Consider the following 21,588-nt stretch of genomic DNA (forward strand, 5'->3'; position numbering starts at 1 on the left):
TGCGTCTACTTTTTTCTAAAATTGTCACTGACAAAAATGTCTATACAGCAGACTATAGCTAAGCTAAGACAAGCTATAGGTATAGTTAAAGAGGATCGAGTATTTATAGAGAGTTACTGTCGAAGTAAAATGTGTAATCACAGTGCATAGACATCAACAAGCCATCTCTTGACACAGGCTTAAAACTTTTGAACCTCAGTTTTGACAATTTGGCCCATATTTTTAGCTTGATATGTTTTAGAGGTAAAATGTTGAATATTATTATTAGCGCTATCTAGCTGAGCGTACCGAAAAAGGTGTAATGCCATCTAGGCCACCGTACTTTTTCTGTATGGTACTGAGGTACGTTTTTTTCTTAGACTTTATCTGTCTATACGGAGTTATATAGGTCTTTGGTATAGTTATATTGTTCAGAGCTACCACTGACAACATTGTATGAAATTAATAACAAATAGTATGAGATCTTATTTAACACCATTTTACGTAATGCCACCTGTGCAAATAATATGACAAATGCTTGAAGTATTTAATTTTGTTTGACATTGACATTGCGTTTACTTAGTATTTAATTTAAAACTAGAAGATTCATAATTGTTTAAATATTTGTATTTTTTTTTATTTATTAGTATTGTACAAGTTTTATAAAAAAAACATGTATTCAAAATGTCAAATAACAATTATAAACCTACATTAGTTCGTTTAAAAGCGCTCTTTATTCTCTAGTCTGAACAAAGTAAACATTGAATTTATTTATCGAGTAATCAAAAGATAACAAAAACTTTCGCTTTACTCGTGGTGCAGTTGTATCATAATATTCATAATATAAGTCTTCACTCACTTTGCTTTTAACATAAAAATTCACTAGAAACTCGTCATAGCAGCCTTTAGGGATATTTGCAGTTTTTAAATTTTCATTTTTCCTTGACGGAATCTTCAAATTAATATAACTAAACCTTGTCAGAAACAATGATCCAAGCTGCCTTATGACCACAAGATGATTAATAGATCAATCAGCCAAACAAAACGTCGTTAGAGGACAATATTCCATTATTTAACGCTGGCAACACAAGGTTACGCAGTTCCACATTTAAATAAAAACAAACGCAAAAACTCCTTGTTTATGGTCTGTAATTAGGAGATGTCATTTGTTTTGCTTGAAGAGTCGAAGGCACTGGCCAATTTATGTATTCTGTTCGATTTTCAAAATAAATATTCGAATATAATTTAAGTACCTAGTTCAATTCAAACAACGTCTCTCGAAACGTCACCGATATTCGCATGCGATTTAGCATGCATTTCACGATATGGTCCATCGATTGATTTCGTTGCTTCTTTTTCGCCAAAATCATTTTGCACATCGTTATTTTTGGGATGCGATGGTAGCAGCAATTTTGACAACCTCACTGGTGCAAATGGTAATTTAAACGGCAAAATTCGTTGAAATTATCACGTTTACTTAACCTTTGCACAGGCCGGGCTAGCAAAATAGCTTGTTCTCAGTTCTGGCTCCACCAGAAAAGTGCTTATGACACACTGAATTTTCTTTAAACTACCTTCGCGTACACCATTGTAATTATAAATACATAGGTCGGTGGCAATTGTTTAATCATGGCCGACTTTGACAAATTGTTGTAAACCACGTAACATATTATACTACTCTTTGCACGTAACCATCGCAGAAACTGACGGATGTTCTTTTGGACAGAGACGACTGACTGTTTTATTCTCTCGTAAAAAGATGATTGTGTTCGGATGAATAACTCACATTGATGAAGAAGCGGTGTAACATTTTGTGTAGTCCGTAAAGAGGTTCTAAGGGATTAATAAGCATTACATTTTCACACGTTTCATTTCAATCAAGGGCAGAAACCATAGTTCTCACGGAAACTGAACTATATCTGCAAGGGCATCTCAATAACTAAGTGACTCGAACCAACACCTAGTAGTAGAAACAAAACCATGGAATCACCTATGAATTTCTTGAATTGAGCGTAAAAGTCGTGTAACTCGTGTATACACATTTTTAGCACTTCGTTCGCATCTATATTTAATACCTTGTACTTCTAATTTCGATAAGTACTTTCAATTTTGTTGTCACTCAATCAGCGACACCATTTAACCCGAAGTAGACTCGGCGTATCGAATACCGTGAACGCAAATGTCAAGGTCGGAAGCAAATGGTTAAACAATTACTTTGCGTAACTTTAATTATGACGCCATCTTGGATAATAGATTCCACAGAGTAGGCAACAGTTGCATCGCGCTATTGTAAAGTTGTGTGAAGATTATAAGCAAAGATAAATAATAAGAAATCGTGACATCCTCCTTGCGTTATCCCGGCATTTGCCACGGCTCATGAGAGCCTAGGGTCCGCTTTGACAAGTAATCCCAAGATTTGGCGTGGACTTTTACGAAAGCGATTGCCATCTGACCATCCAACCCGAAGTCCGTTTACATATTATTCGATCCGATATCGGATGTCGGAAGGATTTCAACGGAAAAAATCCAAGATGGCGCCTGTAATGTATGGGATATCGGTCTTACATCCGATATCGGATCGGATAATGTGAAAACGCACGAAGGGTACCTAGGCCTTATTGGGATTAATCCAATTTCCTCCCGTTTTCCTGGGAATCCTGCGATGTCTCCGAGCGACATGCAATTTGTAATTCGTATATACGTAATTACGTACATCCCAAAATAAGGTACGGAACAAACCGATACAACCGATACACAGACAGATAAAACACGCTAACAGTGTATTTTTCATGAATTTCTCACAACCGCGAAACAAGGCGTAAATTCCCTCTCTATAAATAAATAATAATATATATCACTTTCAACAAAGTACAGTTTTAATTTTTTCTCAATAATTCTAGTTATTTTCTTAGTCAATTAAAAAATGGCCTTTACCACTCCGTAATTGGCGAACACTTGTAATTTACTCACTTTAATTGCTGCATTCATTTATTGCAAGATGCATCAGCTGTAGTTGCAATTGATTTTTTTTAAACTACTTTTCAGTGTCATGGAAATGGCCAATTAGGAATGAAGTTAATGGCTGGAGATACTCGTACAGGTGGGTCTGTCAGACCGTTTAACATGAGTTGTCTTGCTGGCCCGGTTTGATCTGTAAGACATTCCAGAAAAATGTCTAGTTTGTCGCGGACGTAATGCGTATGACTAAAGGCTGGCCACTAGGCTCGCCGAATCGAATCTCAATAATTCGCCTTCTACATTTACTATGAAACTCCTTCAATTGGTGACGCGTCGAATCGAATTAACCATTCAAATTCATAGTAAATGTATAAAAGGCGAATCTTTGCGATTCGATTCGACGAGTCTTGTGGACACCAGCTTTAATTCTACCTTACTGAGTTAAAGCATGTGTTGCCAAGCCAGAAAAAATATTCAAAAAAAAAACCGGCCAAGAGCGTGTCGGGCCACGCTCAGTGTAGGGTTCCGTAGTTTCCCGTATTTTTCTCAAAAACTACTGAACCTATCAAGTTCAAAATAATTTTCCTAGAAAGTCTTTATAAAGTTCTACTTTTGTGATTTTTTTCATATTTTTTAAACATAGGGTTCAAAAGTTAGAGGGGGGGGGGGACGCACTTTTTTTTCCTTTAGGAGCGATTATTTCCGAAAATATTAATATTATCAAAAAACGATCTTAGTAAACCCTTATTCATTTTTAATACCTACCTATCCAACAATATATCACACGTTGGGGTTGGAATGGAAAAAAATATCAGCCCCCACTTTACATGTCGGGGGGGTACCCTAATAAAAAATTTTTTTTTATTTTTTTTTTGCACTTTGTTGGCGTAATTGATATACATATTGGTACCAAATTTCAGCTTTCTAGTGCTTACGGTTACTGAGATTATCCGCGGACGGACGGACGGACGGACGGACGGACGGACGGACGGACGGACGGACGGACAGACAGACATGGCGAAACTATAAGGGTTCCTAGTTGACTACGGAACCCTAAAAAACGATTTATAGTCAAGCTACCCGGCGTGATGTCTTGTCAGTTTGCTTGATCATTGACCGCATTGGTCCAGCGACTTCAGATTGATTTTGATTTATGACTCTATTAGAAATCTTTATGAAATATCTGAATAAACATTGCCTAATCAATTTAACTTGACACTGAATGGCTACAATGTTGCCATTGTCAACAGAACGGTCAAAACTGCTTCCAATCTCCAGTCATTAAGTTCCTTTTGCTTCTACGCTGTGTGACAATTACCAATATTGCATTTGATATCATAAAGGCCTACGTTACTTTAGATCTACTTTAAACTGAGGTTGTAAAGAAGTAAGTTTTAAAGGATTCTTCTCCTGCTTTTATTTTAATTCTGTTACCGTCAGCTAGGGTGTAGGGATCGAATTGAGAGCACTGTAATTTGCTCCTTGACTCCAGTCCTGGGCTGCTAGTGTTATCTTACTTCATGTTTATATGGCTGGTGTCAAAAAGACCACCCACTAACAGTAATCTTTGGATTTTTTAAGATGAGGCTTAAAAATTACGATTTTTGAGTCTTACCAGTTTGAGGGTTACCTAATTTTGCAAATGGGAGGCATCTTTTTGTGCCACTCTAATTGTAAAATAAATAAAAATAAAAGGTCTGTTTATTCCGAAACAAAAACCTTAAAATATAAAAAAAAAATCTTAAAAATACGAATTTGGGTTGGACCCCTTTCGGGTATAGGCCTCCTCCAGTTCTAGCCATCTGTCTCTGGTTTATGCCACAGTTGACCAACCAATCCGACCATCTTGTGTTGGGTCTGCCATCTCTCCTCTCTAATTGTATCCTAATCTAATCTAAATAAAGGAGAAAGAACTTCTCTGCGGATTTTACATATAAATTCTTTAGTCAATTAGTTCCTTAGTTCCCTCTGCTTCTGTGCTGTGCTACAAAGGTTTGGCAACTCCATTGTGCGCGTAATCGCAAGATCGCAACCCGGACCGGTTGAGGTTAGGGCTGCTGTTCCAAATTTGAATGATCAATTATGATTATATGACAGACGTCATTTCGTAGCTGGCTTAGTTAATAAAAACTTTTTGTCTATGATAACCCATTAGTTTAATTATGTTTGTTGAAACTTTGGTACATGCTTTTAACGTTCAGTTACTTAAAATATTTTGTATCTGACACTTCCCGTGAGAAAAATCGTACTATCCAGCACTTTTCCGTTTCTTCTATATAAGTCCGTGCAAAGACTGCATAGTTAGATTAGACGGATTAAGAATGTTACCTACTGTCAAGGTAATTACAAAATAACATTTTGCTTGCTTCCATTCGGGGTCGTCAGCTTTTCAAGATTTTAAGTATTTTCTTCTATTTATTCTTGGAACCCCATATTTTGTTCGTTTTCACGCATGCCCATGCATTTGACGTCCACGAGAGACTGCTCATTGCTGCTCATGCTTTGCGCTTGAGTAACCCGGCCCTAATTCATTGAGCTAGTCATTTGAATAAAAACCACGTGGGTTGGGTAACAATAACAATAGTGGATAATTTTGCTTTGGGTAAAATTTTCACAATGGCCTTTTGCCGCCATTAGACTGTATGAGTATGACTTCGATTACTTCGAAGAGTCGGTTCCAATTCAGCACAGATTTTTGCAATGAATAATGTAAATTAGTGCCGTGGCCGTGATTGACACTTGACTTGATTTAATTCATCGTTTGTATTCGTTAGTCTTGCTTCACCCTACAATAAAGTTTACCTTAATTGCATGAGATTTGTTGCAACTTGCACTATTTGTGGAAGCTTTTAGACGGACTATATTTATTTCTATTATCTGTTAAAAGCGGTAAAGCAATTTCACTAATTTGATGGAACAAATCGCGACTTCGACATTCGACATGCGAGTTTGAAACTAGTCGCCTACATTTTTAACCCCCGACGCACGGGGTGTTATTAGAAGTTTGATGTGTCTGTCTGTTTGTCTGGCTGTCTGTGTGTGTGTCTGTCTGTGGCATCGTAGCTCCCGAACGGATGAACCGATTTAGATAGTTTTTTTTTTGTCTGAAATCTGGGAGCGTTCTTAGCCATGTTTCATGAAAATCGGTCAACTATGTCGCGGTCGAGGGTTTTTTCAAAATTTTAATTTTGTGGTTAGGTTATTTAACTTTTTGAAGAGTCAAACTTGCATTTGCACAGATAAAACAGGAAACTAACCTAGACCTAGAGATAACTAGCTGTAAATACAAAGAATAGAGCCATTTGTCTAGCCGTACACAAAAAAAACCGGTTGGAAAGCCAGTTCGCGCCCGAAAATACGCAAAAAATTCGCCGGTTACTGGGCCGTTTATTATTAGCGCAACTCGTTTCGATTATACTCACTTACTTGTGTCTATCGAGTGTGGATTACTTTGATAAAAAAGGTAGTTATGTATACTTATAATACGAGTAAAGTCGGCAACAAAGATTTGAATATAGTCAAAGTGCGAAAAATACCGTATAGTAAGAAGTACCAGTACCAGGCAAAATGTAAATATATCGCCTACATTTTTACATTTTACAACATTTCGATATTTGAAAAAAAAAATCGAGAGTTCGTTCAACTATATAGCTAACATACGATATGGAACGACAACATTTCATAAATTCATTTAATTTTTAAAAATTATGTCCAAATAATTTTTAATTTATAACATAATTTTATATCATGCAACTAAGTATAAATTGGTAGGTATAACGAAAGCTTCATGACCAGAATTTGGACTTAAAGTAACAAAATCCTTATAAAAAAATGTTTGAAATTGTTTGCAACATTGTAAAGTACCAACACACACATTTAAAAAGCAATCTCTATGCCCGTGAGAATTCGCAACTTTTTTCTTTTACGCTAGTGATCTCATCTCAGTGTTGCCAGCATTCCTCGTGTAATTGTCGCTTAATTGTTGCCAACAGTTTCTAATTAACACTTACTCGTGTAAACTGTTTTAAACTCATTAAGAGGTGATTGACTTTTTATGTTTCTTTGTTTACCCAACTAAGGTTCTGTAAAAGGGTGAGTTTAAATGTTTTTTTGGGTACATAGGTACACAAATCACATTATTTAAGTATTTTATAATATTATATAATAGTACATTACGATACAAGTGCGTAAAAAAGGAAGTTCGAAACGAGTGGCGATAAATTAAAACACGACCGAAGGGAGTGTTATAAATCGACACGAGTTACGAAATTCCTTTTCGCACGTATATCCTACGACGTTTTTCAGTACAGATGGCCCTCCGAAGTTTCGATCTGACATATAATGAACCACTTCTCGCACTAGTCCGTAAAACACCATCTGTACTGAAAAATGTTTTTTTGGGTACATATATAGATACACAAATAACAGATATAAGTTTATAAATATGATATAAATTATGTTACACTATTACATTACTGTTAGGTTACAATTACATTTATTATAACATCAAACACTAGCATTAACTAACAGCGCTTTCTGACATAATAATAAGTATAAATAAGAGAGAATATTAAGTAGGTATTAAAAGTGGTGAGAAATGGAAAGTTGAAAGCCTGTTATTGAATAAAAGCTGGTACTTATAAGGAAATACTAAATCTTTCGTCCATTAATTATGCAAAACTGCATTAAAATTAGTGCAATTTAGAAACGGAAATTATAATGAATATTCAAATTTGAACGGAACAATCGGAATCTTGATAAAACAAGAACTACCTGAGAGCTGAGCTGAGAGGAAAGCCATAAAATACAAAAACAAAATTTTCCCAAGATTCCCTATATTTTGTACAGATCCATTGGGAAGCTCTGTTACATTTACCCCCTATATTCATAAAAGTACACTAAAGTTATCAAGCCGATAAAGTTCGTTTGTTCCTTTCCGACGTATGGTGTGATAGAAAAGGACCAACGAACTTTATGGGCTTGAGAACTTTAGAGTACGTTTATGAATAAGGGGGTTACTATTTTACCTATCAATCATCTGCAAATTGCAATAATATATGACTACGAAGACCGCAAACATATCTGACACGAATAGGCTAGTTTCCTACTAGTCAAATCAGCTTCTTTTTAAGAACTGCCATAACCATTTGCTTATATGTAAATTATGGAATTACTATGAAATACTGAGGAGTGACGTCACGGTCAATTCTTTACTTTAAATATTTCTTTTTGATTTATTAAATAGAAATTATGATTAAACTACTGTCCATATTTTTATTTGGTTCACTGCATAAAATATTTTATTTTCAGTATAGAACACTATTTATTTATAAACTGTACACAGGATTTGAACTCACGATCTCAGGTCATCATTGTAATACCAACTTACAAATACAAGTACAAACAACTCCTACATTAAGACGGTTACCTCCACTAGCTATTACCTATCTGTGGAAAGCAGATGCCACAGAGAAAGCCTGACCTAACCTAACAATCGGTGTCAAAGGTGAAATCATGACAATACATATTGAACGTTCTTATTAAACTGTTTAGGCTGTGTTTTCTTTGTTAGATGTGTTTTGAGATGTCTATTATATAGGTGTTTTTATCTGTGGACAGGATTCCAAATTCCAATGTTTAGATATATTTGAGGAAAATTGAAAAGCTGTTGTGTATAAGCGTCTTACTTGGTCATGATGTACAAGATTTAAATCAAGGTTGTTGTATTATAATTTAATTTTACTTATATCCATACTATAAATGGGAAAGTGTGTGTGTCTGTTTGTTTGTCCGTCTTTCACGGCAAAACGAAGCGACGAATTGACGTGATATTTTAAGAGGAGATAGTTGAAGGGATGGAGAGTGACATAGGCAACTTTTTGTCTCTTTCTAACGCGAGTTCAATAAAACACACACAATGTGTCAGTGAAAAACGGCGCTCAAATGCGGCAATGTGTCAAAGACTCAGAGTTAAGAGTTTACTATAGGTACACAAGTAGAAATGGCAAATGAAATCGAGAAATGCTTATTTTACGGCTGACTAGATGGTTTTTCTGTCCGATATTTTTACACAGGAGTAAAAACCTTTGTACAGCAGACCAATCGATTTAAATCCAATCATTTGAATCATGCCCTGAAGTAACTCCACCCTTGCCTTTTTGGTAAAGGTTATACGTGTATTTTACATGTGCAGTCTTACGTTTTTGTGCCTAAATCAGTACTTGAAAAACGCCGACAGGCAGGCTTTGCCTGCGCCCACGCAGTTCATTCACTGTCGCAGACAGTTAAGGTGCATTCAGTTCAATAGTAGACAAGATAAACTTCTTGAGAAGATACTTTAAATATTGAAAAACACGTCGTATTCTCATTTAAAACATGATTTGTATTGCTTTTAGGCGTATTCTCGTTAAAAAAAGGATTTTTAATAGATCTGAATCCGATCTGTCAGTGTCTTCGATATCAAATCCATAATCCAGAATTATTGGCAGGGAGTTGCCAAAAAAAAACAGATTAAAGAAAAACATCTTTAAAATCAATGTTGGTTCTAACACTTCTAATCTCTGTTTTCTGTACCTCTATCATGAGGTTTCTGTACCTCTAGGTACATCGCCTGCTCGCTTGCTTGCTAATATGTATATCAGAAATCAGAACAGCAGCTTTGGAAGAATGTCATATAATTTTTATTAATTGTATATCTTACTATTCTTACTGTACCTTAAGAGTTTCGCATAAAAATTAGTATTGAGTGCGTCTCTTGTGTGCAAATGACTTGAAAGTTATCTTATGGTTGCACATGAATATAGGTTACGGTTACCGCGATCTACAATGAGCAATTGAGCATTCTTGCATAATAGATAGATGTGCAGTTTGCATCTGTTTATGCAATTCTTCCATGATTTCAAGTTATTGTTTTTGTTACTTAATTTTTATGATTTTCGCCTTTAGCGTCGGGATGTCATTTAAAAAAGTCGTTTTTTTTTCACTGTCACATACATACCGTCACTACTTTTAAAAAAACTTATAGGTATCTGCTTCTGTCAATGAAGAGAAAAATGTAGTAAGCGCATATGGAATGCATATAGACTTACTACTATTTAACTTTGATGAGCAGTGTGAGATATGAGATTTTTTAAAAGTAGTGACGATACGTCTGTCTTATATTCAACAATATTAATATTTTATTTAAAAAATATACAAATTGAATAAATAATGAATTATGGAATTATGAATGCTAATGAATTAAAAATTACAAAAATAATACAAATGATTTTTAAAATGCGTAATGTCAACTTCGACACAATATGAATATTTGAATTAAAAAATATGCAAATTGAATACAGATTATTTGACAATTATTATTTGAAATAAATTAAAATGAACGAATGAAAATTACTGATTTAAAAATAATGAATATATTTTTTATATATTTAAGAGAAATAATGAATATAAGAAAAGGGATTAAAAACTGTAGCGTTTTTAAACGGTTCTTAACAGGTTAGATAAGTACAGAAATTTCTAATCATGCAATCACGATTTGTTTACACTATCAGCATGTCTTGTCTTAATTACGTATATAATTAGCAAATATCTAGTAAAACAGTGTCACTGTTCAAGTGTACATAATTCTTGCGATCACGCAACACGACGAGATTGATGCATCGTGTGAATGAGGCTGATTTCACAGTGAAAACTGGCCTTAAGTGTACAGTGGCTCTGTGAGGGAGTGTACATACATACATACATACATACAATCACGCCTGTATCCCATGAAGGGGTAGGCAGAGCACATGAAACTACTCAAGTTTCAGTGCCACTCTTGGCAAATAAGGGGTTGAAAGAAAACGAAACGTTGAGGGAGTGTAGACATCGCTAAAATATTGCTACGCCATTTTGAAAAAAGAAAATGGCGCCGGATATACATAGTCTGTCAAGCCGTTACTGCCATTAGAAAAAGCGGCAAAAAAATGTTGGCGCGAATGTTTGTCTATATAAAATTTCTAGATTTCAATTTTGCGCCTTTTTCTATTGAAATACTTGTTTGAATGGCTATACGAAAACGCTTTTAACAAAAATCTTCCTTGTTTAAGTTTTGAGACGGTACAAAGACCTTATATAAGTCTTTTTACGGTCTCAAAACTTAGTTTCTTCATTCTTGTGTGTGTTGTGTGTAGTTGTCTTAGTTTTTGTGCACGTTTCACTTTTTTATTTAGGTAGATTAGTTTTTTCAAAAGAATCCTGCGACCGTACCATAGAACTAAATCATTTTTTAAAAAAGGTTATCGAAGATGAACTGTTGCCACATAAATGCTATGCTATTTGATCGTTTATTCAATAAGTGTTTGACACACTTGAAATCGTTCATTCATTTCTTGACCATCTTTTGAAAAGCATTACAATTTGATACGTTTGATATTTCCCCCTAATCTATATGTGCTAAAAATTCTTTTGACAAGGAATGGCCACATTTCATTTTGAACCTACTTTTCTTTACACACTTTTTCGCATTAAAACGATTCTGATGATGAGGTCATTATATTTAAATCTAATTTTATCTTTATAGATCTTCCCCGTGTGGTGGTGGGTTAAGAATTTCACCACTCCCTTTCCTCCCGCGGGTGTGGGATTTGGGTTAAATTGTGGCGTACGCGAGAGGCTGGCAACCTGTCACTGTAATGTCACAATTTTGTTTTCTTTCAACCCGTTTGCCAAGAGTGGCACTGAAGCGTGAGTAGTTTCATGTGCTCTGCTCCCCTTTGTGAGATGCAGGCGTGATTGTATGTCACAGATCAATACAACAAGATGGCCCTTACAGGGCGACTCGCGGTCACCAAGCATACGACAAATCAGGTTTATAAAAGTTTGAACGCGTGCGACACCGATCAGTAGCGCCCAAGTATACGACCCGCTAACAGTGTCCGTGTCCGCTCGGGAAAAAATCTTAAATAATCAATTTTGGTTGCAAACAATGGTCTCTTACAGCATAAAGTGGTGTGGCAAGTCTTCTAACACTTCTACATGTAAAAAAGATGGAACAACATTCCACAGTTAAGTCAAATTAATTATTTTGTTGAATATTGTTTATTGTCCGCGGAGTTCATTTATACTGGTCAATATGGTTGTGCTGAGCGGCGCCGAGGCGCGTCCATCCCTCTTTACCGAGTTAACAATGTGATATGCTATCCCTTTCACGTAAACGACTAGGCATGGGGCCATGTTAGTTTATGTCTGTTGCGGGAACTTCGTACTGCCGTTCGTACCATGTGCTACCATTTTATGAAATATAAAAGAAAGCAGATTTGTAATAGTGAATAATTATCTAGAATCTGTAGAGTCTGTAGTGGTATTTAGTTCATTGATTAGTTTAGAATATTTAGTTGGTTATTTAACTTAGTAAACGTAAGTAAAAATGCACAGTTTAGTTATTAGTTACTAGAATGATTTTTATTGAGATGCTATCACAATTATCATCCTCCTTGCGTTATCCCGGCATCGGCATTCGCCACGGCTCATGGGAGCCTGGGGTCCGCTTTGGAAACTACTACCAAGATTTGGCGTAGGCACTAGTTTTATGAAAGCGACTGCCATCTGACCTTCCAACCCGAAGGGTAACTAGGCCTTATTATAATTTAATTATAATATTATAATTTGTTGCAAAACAAATTCACCACAGTACTGGTACCGGTACCATTGTCTATAATAGACATGTCCCATTCCCATCCCTACTGCTAATCATAAAGGCGCGCCATTATTTGAAACGACCAATGCCAGCACCGTGCGCGCCCGCCTCACCCCGCAAGGATTGGTGATTTGCGTCTCGAACAATATCGCTTGCATTTGGCTTCTAGTGGGGTGTTCTGTGTTGTATGTACATTGTATGTATCTTTAGATCTGTTTTAACCAAAACATTGTATTTTCCTTCCTTTCTTGAGGAAGGTCCATCTGTGAAGTCATCGCTAACATGTCGAATTAACAAAAAGGCGGCCTTTACACGACACGGTCAGTCGAGCGAGACTTGTACGGCGAATTACGTTTGCTACTAATATACATTTAACGGAAACTTGTATGGCTGCTGCATTGGGTTAGGTCAATTTTAATGAATCTGACAGACACTACTATGTCCTTAGGCTTCATCGCCATTTTTATTTCCATGCCCATTTTAGCCTTTAATCGCCTCATTTAATCAACTCATGTACATTATCCCGATCCTGGGTTAGTCTATTCCAGAAGTCACTTTTTTATGGGATAGGAGGCAAACGAGCAGACAGGTCGCCTGATGGTAAGCGATCACTGCCGCCCATTTACACCCGAAACACCAGAAGTGTTGGAGGTGCGTTGCCGGCCTTTAAGATTGGTGTACGCTCTTTTCTTGAAGGTTTGAAGGTCGGAAATACCGCTGGCGACAATTCATTCCACAGTTTAGCTGTGCGAGGCAGGAAGTTTCTGCAGAAACGCACAGTTGAGGACTGCCAGCCATCTAATCTAAATGATGGAGATGGAAATGTTGTCGCGTAGGGCGATAGCGGAAAGAAGCTGTAGGAATTAATCCGAACAATTCCTCTGAGCACTCCCCGTTATACATGCCCCGTTATAAATGGGCTTTACTTTTGGCCACAAAAGTATCCGAGGTGTGGTCCAAAAAGTTCAGCTGTTTAGCATCTTCCATTTTTAAAATCCGGACAGTTTAAATGTTAAACTTTTGATTCGCAGAAACGTCTGCAAGCGATGCCACTCGGCTTACAGAATAAATTTAAAAGTTCTGAAACTCACCCAAGGCAGACATTTTCCACTTTTAATTTATTCCAAATATAGTTTAGTTAGTTCATATAAGTATATCTGGGCGACCGGTTCTATTTTAATATATCACGTCTTTAGATAAAAAAAAAACTCTTATAAATACAAAAACAAAAAAAAAAAGACAAAAACAAAAACTTTATTGCTGGCCGGGATTCGAAACCCTGACACCTACGATCTATTTGCGTACATTAGACCGACCTCGTACGACTGAGCTAAGCGAAATCGATGCGCGCGCGGCGAAAATAACTACCATATTTTACGTTTACAAACGCGAAAGAAAAACGTTTTCCGGGATCTAAGGCTACGGGCAGATCGATTTTTCACCCCCGAAAACCCCCACATAACAAATTTCAGCGAAATCGTTAGAGCGGTTTCCGAGATCGTCGGTATATATATATACTTAAATAAATAAATATTAAATAAATAAATAAATATTAAATAAATAAATAAATATTAAATAAATAAATAAATATACAAGAATTGCTCGTTTAAAAGTATAAGAAAGTATAAGATATTTATGTATGTAGGCTACATACTATGTATAGTTAACAGTTAATACAATTATGCTATTATGTCATAGTTAAAATACTCTATGTAATTCTTAACACGTAAGAGCAATGATTATGTACTTAACAAGTAGATACTTAAATACATGAGATCAGGCTTTAATTTGCACCTAGGTCAGTAACTAGCATAACTACGCAGTACGTACATTACGATACGATGCAAGTGAGGAAATTCGAAACGAGAGGCGATAAATTAAAACATGGCCGAAGGGAGTATTTTAAATCTATACAATTTGTCTATTAAAAAAGTAGTATAAATAATAATTCTGTCGCGCTGTTTTTTGCAAAAAAGTAATGATTATAGGTAGGTACTTTACGAAATACGTTACTGCCGTAAAGTATAATAATTATAGAATATTGTGTATGTGTGTAAAGAAAAACAGAAATATATAATTATTTAATTTCACATCTGCCAGTTTCAATACTTTCGATTTCTAGTGCCGAAAGTGAGTTTTAACGTTTTTTACGCAGTTCTGTTAATTTGTACCAATTAGATCTTATCTGTGATGCTGTTATGTGTGACTTTATACGAGAAGTGCTAAAATTAAGTAATACTTCACAGTATTCTCGTAAATATGCAAATTAAAACTAAAGTTTGGCAACGGTTTTGACATTTTACTTTACAGATTTCACTTAAAACAGAAATGGAATTAATTTCAAAACTTTCTGCCAGTTTTTACTTTCTTTACTTTGCCACTTTTACTGCCTAAATGTGATTGCCAAATTCTACTGTTTCCTGAGTTAAGTCACAGACTCACAGTCGTCACAGACCTATAAATAGACAGACAAACGGACATGCCAAAAACGAAATAAAAGGAATTTTGATGACTTTATTGCTAAATAAAACTATGAGATTGTTCATAGATTCGATAAATCTTTTTCCTTTTTGCTTTTGGAAGTTTAGCATTGTTAATCTGTGTATCTGATTCATCGTAACTCCTAGAGTTTACTTGCTTCCTTGGAATAAAGTCTACCTGATAAATTCCTCTAATAAACTTATAATTCTCTTGATTTTAAACATAACATAAAAGATTAAACATAACATTAAAACTAAAGTTAAATCTAAAAATAAGTAAAAACTACATAACAAACTATACCTATCCTATATACATATAAAAATACTTACCTACCTACAGTAATAACCCAGTTATAAGGAGAATACCCCTTCCAGTAGGTCGGCTTGCGGCATGGACCCCATGACACTGGCGGCGTTACCTCTTTGTATCGCAAGTGAGATACGTTGACAGAGGTTCTAATAAACTTTTCTTTGTCCACAGGAAAACACCTAGTCTTCTCAACGGACCCTGAATCAGTTAAAGATGAGTTTGCCTTCGACAACCCAGGGTTTCGGCAAGACGAGCGCGCGTGGCAACATGCTCCTACGCTACCCTTGAAAGGATCAACGTTGCATGCAGAATTCACCAAGCCCGAACAAAGTAAAGACGATGATCATATTCAGGTAAATATCTATCGTCCTAAGATTGAATGAATAATGAATGATATATTTGAACTGTTCGGTCACTAGAGACAACCAACATTACCCTTGAAAGGGTCAACTTTGCATGCAGAATAGGCTAGTTTCCTACTAGTCAAATCAGCTTCTTTTTAAGAACTGACAAAACGATTTGCTAATATGGAATTACTATGAGATACTGAGGAGTGATGTCAAGGTCAATTCATTTACTTTATATCTTTCTCTTTGACTTATTAAATATAAATTATGTTTAATTACTGTCCATATTTTTCTTCTAATTATGTGGTACTTAATTTCGTGCACTGCATAAAATATTTTATTTTAAGTATAGGAAACTAGCCTATTCACCAAGCCCGAACAGACTATAAAGACGATGATCATATTCAAGCAAATATCTACATATTTAATCCTGATATTGTGCGAATGAATGATTTCTTTGAACCATTAGGTCACTATAGAGACAAGACAAGCCATCGTGGCTATATTTATGCCCCTTCATTACCATTAAACGGGGCAACAAGTCATCAATCGCAATAATTGTATGCAAAATTCACTATGCAACCTGAGGAATTCACAAACCCCTAACTTGTCTTATTAAAAGATTGAACGAATATCATGCGGTTTTGGGTAGGATGAACGCGCGTGGCAAAACTTTCCTTGGTGTACTGTATATACCAATGTTATAAACGTGGACGGACCCCGGATAGGAATCCGATGGATCGGAGTGTATACTCAATTTATTTTCAATTCTGGCACTTTAGTAAATTCAACTCATAAATTGTCGCCTGTGTGACCTGTGTCTGATTTTCTAGTAAAAGGTCACTTTGGAACCAGCCAGGTAGTAAGTTAATCTATAAATAGTATAAATACGCACTTAAGTTAACTATCCTCATAAATATCCGCGTATCGGTATCGGTATCTTTCGATAGCCTAATGGACCCCCCTTAGCCTATTCGTATAAGGGTACCGTTTATATTCATTTGTTTAGAAGACTATCAACTTAAGTACATAATCCATACTTCCATACTAAATACTAATATTATAAATGGGAAAGTGTGTGTGTCTGTTTGTTTGGCCGTCTTTCACGGCAAAACGGAACGACGAATTGACGTGATCTTTTAAGTGGAGATAGTTGAAGTAAAACCGAGTGTTTTTACGGTCATAAGTCATAATCTAAAAGTCAAAGGTCCCTATTCGTCAGTAATAAATGCTGAATCCGCATGTAACAAGTTACAACACAATACAATACATGTCAAGACGGCATGCATAATGTATTATACAACCGAGGAATGCCGGTTACTGTGGACTGTTGAGGCTTTAGTGCCTCGACTTTAAGGAAGATTATAGGTCAGAGACAAAATCTAAGCATTGAAGATTTGACGAAGATAAACCACAAAATCAAAAATTTCAAAAAAACCCCGACCGTAGTGGACCGATTTTCATGAAACATGGCTAAGAACACTCCCGACTAAGGCTCCCCACAGACAGTCTTAAAAATTCATAATCTTAAAAAAAATTTGTATGCAATCTGACAGTTCAAACTGACACTGACAAGACACTGACAGATCTGTCAGTGTCAATTTGCATACAATTTTTTTTTAAGATTATGAACTTTTAAGACTGTCTGGGGGAAGCCTAATTCAGCTTTCGAAAAAAACGAAATGTCAATCGATTCGTTGGCGTACGTGCCGCCGCTAAACTTAGATGTAGTCAGGTCCTCACAGAAAACCAGCGCTGCGGGTTGCCGCGACATCACGCTGAGGATTGAAATGAAAATGTATTGCCCATCTATTATGTACCCTTATTTATACAAATAAATATTTTTGATTGATTGATTGATTGATTGTGAGGGTCCTACCTATTTAGCGTTAATTGTATGTTTTGTTTGCAACGCCTTCTTTTAGTATTTACTATGTTGTGACGTTAAATAAATGAATTCTATTCTATTCGGGAGCTACATTCTATTAGGGACAGACACACACACACACAAACAGACAGACAGATACGTCAATCTTATAACACCTTAGGTAGGTACCAGTGGCGGCTGGTGAAAATTTCTGCTAGGCAACACTGAGCAAAAAAATACCTACCTTTACATTAGGTACTTTACTATATGTAGTACTATACGGCCAAACCGTCTTTCACGGCAAAACGGAACGACTAATTGACGTGATTTTTTAAGTGGAGATAGTTGAAGTAAAACCGAGTGTTTTTACGGTCATAAGTCATAATCTAAAAGTCAAAGGTCCCTATTCGTCAGTAATAAATGCTGAATCCGCATGTAACAAGTTACAACACAATACAATACATGTCAAGACGGCATGCATAATGTATTATACAACCGAGGAATGCCGGTTACTGTGGACTGTTGAGGCTTTAGTGGCTCGACTTTAAGGAAGATTACAGGTCAGAGACAAAATCTAAACATTGACTTGACGAAGATAAACCACAAAATCAAAAATTTCAAAAAAACCCCGACCGTAGTGGACCGATTTTCATGAAACATGGCTAAGAACACTCCCGACTAAGGCTCCCCACAGACAGTCTTAAAAATTCATAATCTTAAAAAAAATTTGTATGCAATCTGACAGTTCAAACTGACACTGACAAGACACTGACAGATCTGTCAGTGTCAATTTGCATACAATTTTTTTTTAAGATTATGAACTTTTAAGACTGTCTGGGGGAAGCCTAATTCAGCTTTCGAAAAAAACGAAATGTCAATCGATTCGTTGGCGTACGTGCCGCCGCTAAACTTAGATGTAGTCAGGTCCTCACAGAAAACCAGCGCTGCGGGTTGCCGCGACATCACGCTGAGGATTGAAATGAAAATGTATTGCCCATCTATTATGTACCCTTATTTATACAAATAAATATTTTTGATTGATTGATTGATTGATTGTGAGGGTCCTACCTATTTAGCGTTAATTGTATGTTTTGTTTGCAACGCCTTCTTTTAGTATTTACTATGTTGTGACGTTAAATAAATGAATTCTATTCTATTCGGGAGCTACATTCTATTAGGGACAGACACACACACACACAAACAGACAGACAGATACGTCAATCTTATAACACCTTAGGTAGGTACCAGTGGCGGCTGGTGAAAATTTCTGCTAGGCAACACTGAGCAAAAAAATACCTACCTTTACATTAGGTACTTTACTATATGTAGCAGGCTGATCAGCCGCTGCTGGTAGGTACTAACTTACTAAGTACTAATTATAAAATCTTATTTTAATTAGTTCATGTTTGGTTACAAGTAACGCCGTGGCTTGCGTGGGCGACGGTCGCGCGACGGCGATGCGACGCATACGAAATCAAACCTTATCGATATGGAAGTGTGAGACGCGATGGCGACGGTCGCGCGACCGTCGCCGTCGCAAGACAAGGCGTAACCTTTAAAACTTTCTTAAGTTTTGGGTGCACTCCAATGATAACCGTACTGTTTTAATTGTAATTCAATAAGCAATTATAGATGTAATAAATTGAAATCAACCATAACGTAATAACCGCATTTATTGCTACTCGTACATAATTGCATGTTTAAACACTCTTATGTCACGCCGTCTGTCAAACAAACATTACTGTTCCGAAAACTGTCATTATGCAACTACTTTCACTGATGACATGTAACTTTACATATGTGACGTTCCCAAGGAAAAGGTTTTACACTGTCGCGTAATCATAAGGACGACTTAACAGGTAATTCGTATTAAGATACGAACAAATTTCGTCCTTATAGTAAGCGAGAATGTGGTACCTTTTACATGAGAAAGTCACACTTAAATGTGAAAACGTTTTATTTGCGTGCTAATCAATTTGTTTTAGTTAGTGTTTCTTGGTCAAAGAGGATCGAGAAGTAAAATGTGTAATCACAGTGCATAGACTGCCATCTCTCGACACAGGGTTAAATAAAACTTTTGAACCTCAGTTTTGACAATTTGGCCCATATTCTGAGCTTGATATATGTTTTAAAATGTCAAATATTAATATTAGCGCCATCTAGCCGAGCGTACCCCAAAGGTGTATCGCCATCTAGCTCACCGTACCTTTTTCTGTGTGGTTTTGGGGTACGTATTTTTCTTAGACTTTATCTGTCTATAGTGTCTATACGAAGATTACGAAGTTATATAGGTCTTTGTTCCTGGTTTTTGTCTTGTCAAGTTGTTAATCATACTGTTGTAAAGGATTCGTCGCTATTTGTAGCACCTATTTAGTTTCACTTATTTATGCCTGAGTTTTAGCAGTTTTTATTGTTATTATCTTATTTATGAGCACGAACCGAAACTTATTTTTCAGTACAGATGGACGTTTTTTTACGCACTAGTTCGAGAAGTGGTTCATTATACAACAGGTCGAAACTTCGGAGGCTCATCTGTACTGAAAAACGTCGTACGATACACGTGCAAAAAGGAAATTCGTAACTCGTGTCGATTTAAAACACTCCCTTCGGTCGTGTTTTAATTTATCGCCACTCGTTTCGAACTTCCTTTTTTACGCACTTGTATCGTAATGTACTATTTCGATTCCGATAATTTATACGCTAAGATTAACCGACACCTGCAGTTCTTTTCCCGAACTTGAAATAGCATTCGAATGTTTGGATGTATGTGCTCTAGTCTTCGCCAAACCTTTGATCGAAATCTATCGATTACCGAAAAGGCAGTTTAGATTCGGCTTAAAGTTTCGGCAGTTTTTTGGCCGAAACCGAATTTCTGCCGAAGCCAGTAGGTAGGTACGAGTAGCAGTGGCGGCTGGTGAAAATTTCTGCTAGGCAACATCGAGCAAAAAGAAACCTACCTTTAACATTAGATATTTTACTAGTAATCAATTTTGGGCAAGCGGCAAGCCGTTGGGAATCGGCTTGTATGGATCAGCCGCTGCTGGTAGGTAGTAGAGGTAGCAAATGGACTTCGCCAGTTTCCTTCAGCACTATGCGATATCATGGTTGACGACCGGTCTGGCGCAGTCGGTAGTGACCCTGCCTGCTACGCCGCGGTCCCGGGTTCGAATCCCGGTAAGGGCATTTATTTGTGTGATGAGCACAGATATTTGTTCCTGAGTCATGGATGTTTTCTACGTATATAAGTATTTATATATTATATATATCGTTGTCTGAGTACCCACAACACAAGCCTTGAGCTTACCGTGGGCCTCAGTCAATCTGTGTAAAAATGTCCTATAATATTTATTTATTTATTTATTTATTTATTCATGCTGGAAGCTTATAAAAAACTTGAAATTCTTCATGTTAATGTAAAAATGTCATCGTATAGTAAACAAGCTGCAAGGTACAGATATTTCTAACGACTCAGTTGCAATATTCTAGCAAATAACCGGTCAGGCATTCGATATCGCAATGCAATTCCGATCTAGGCTTATTCATATTGCTTAGCAAGCTTTTGAGTAGCACCAGTACTTATTTTGTGGCTAAATTAAAATAAAAGTGACCGTTTTTTTGTAAATATATATTAATTTGTGTAGTTTTAAGTTGTACATAATTATATTAAATTGTTTAGTTTAAGTTATGTCCTTACTCCATAGGTAATTATAATGTATTATCATAATAAAGTTTCAAAAATAACATGTAATAGGAATTATTATCAATAAACAAATAAAAGTGTCATTATGTTTTAGTGGCCTGCAAGGAAAACAAACAGAAATAAAAACAATCTTCTATTATAATTCATTATCATTACAGAAATTATTATATCATTAGGGGAGAGGAAAGCTGAAGAAAAGGTGGATGAAACGAATGCAAGTCAACAGTAGTATGTCATACACGTACGGATCTGACCGGCAGATGTGCCCGGC

At 36.2% G+C, this 21,588-nt stretch overlaps 1 protein-coding gene across 1 annotated transcript in view; it reads left to right on the plus strand.

The window, feature by feature from the left end:
- The window catches only part of LOC125236998, a 71,331-nt gene that overhangs the window by 27,229 nt on the left and 22,514 nt on the right, over positions 1-21,588 (plus strand). Inside the window, exon 2 of the mRNA XM_048143910.1 lies at positions 15,575-15,756. Within this exon, the coding sequence (XP_047999867.1) occupies positions 15,575-15,756 (182 nt within the window). The remainder of the gene's footprint in view (positions 1-15,574; positions 15,757-21,588) is intronic.

The sequence above is a fragment of the Leguminivora glycinivorella genome, chromosome 20 (genome assembly GCF_023078275.1).
Source record: "Leguminivora glycinivorella isolate SPB_JAAS2020 chromosome 20, LegGlyc_1.1, whole genome shotgun sequence".
Lineage (NCBI taxonomy): Eukaryota > Metazoa > Arthropoda > Insecta > Lepidoptera > Tortricidae > Leguminivora > Leguminivora glycinivorella.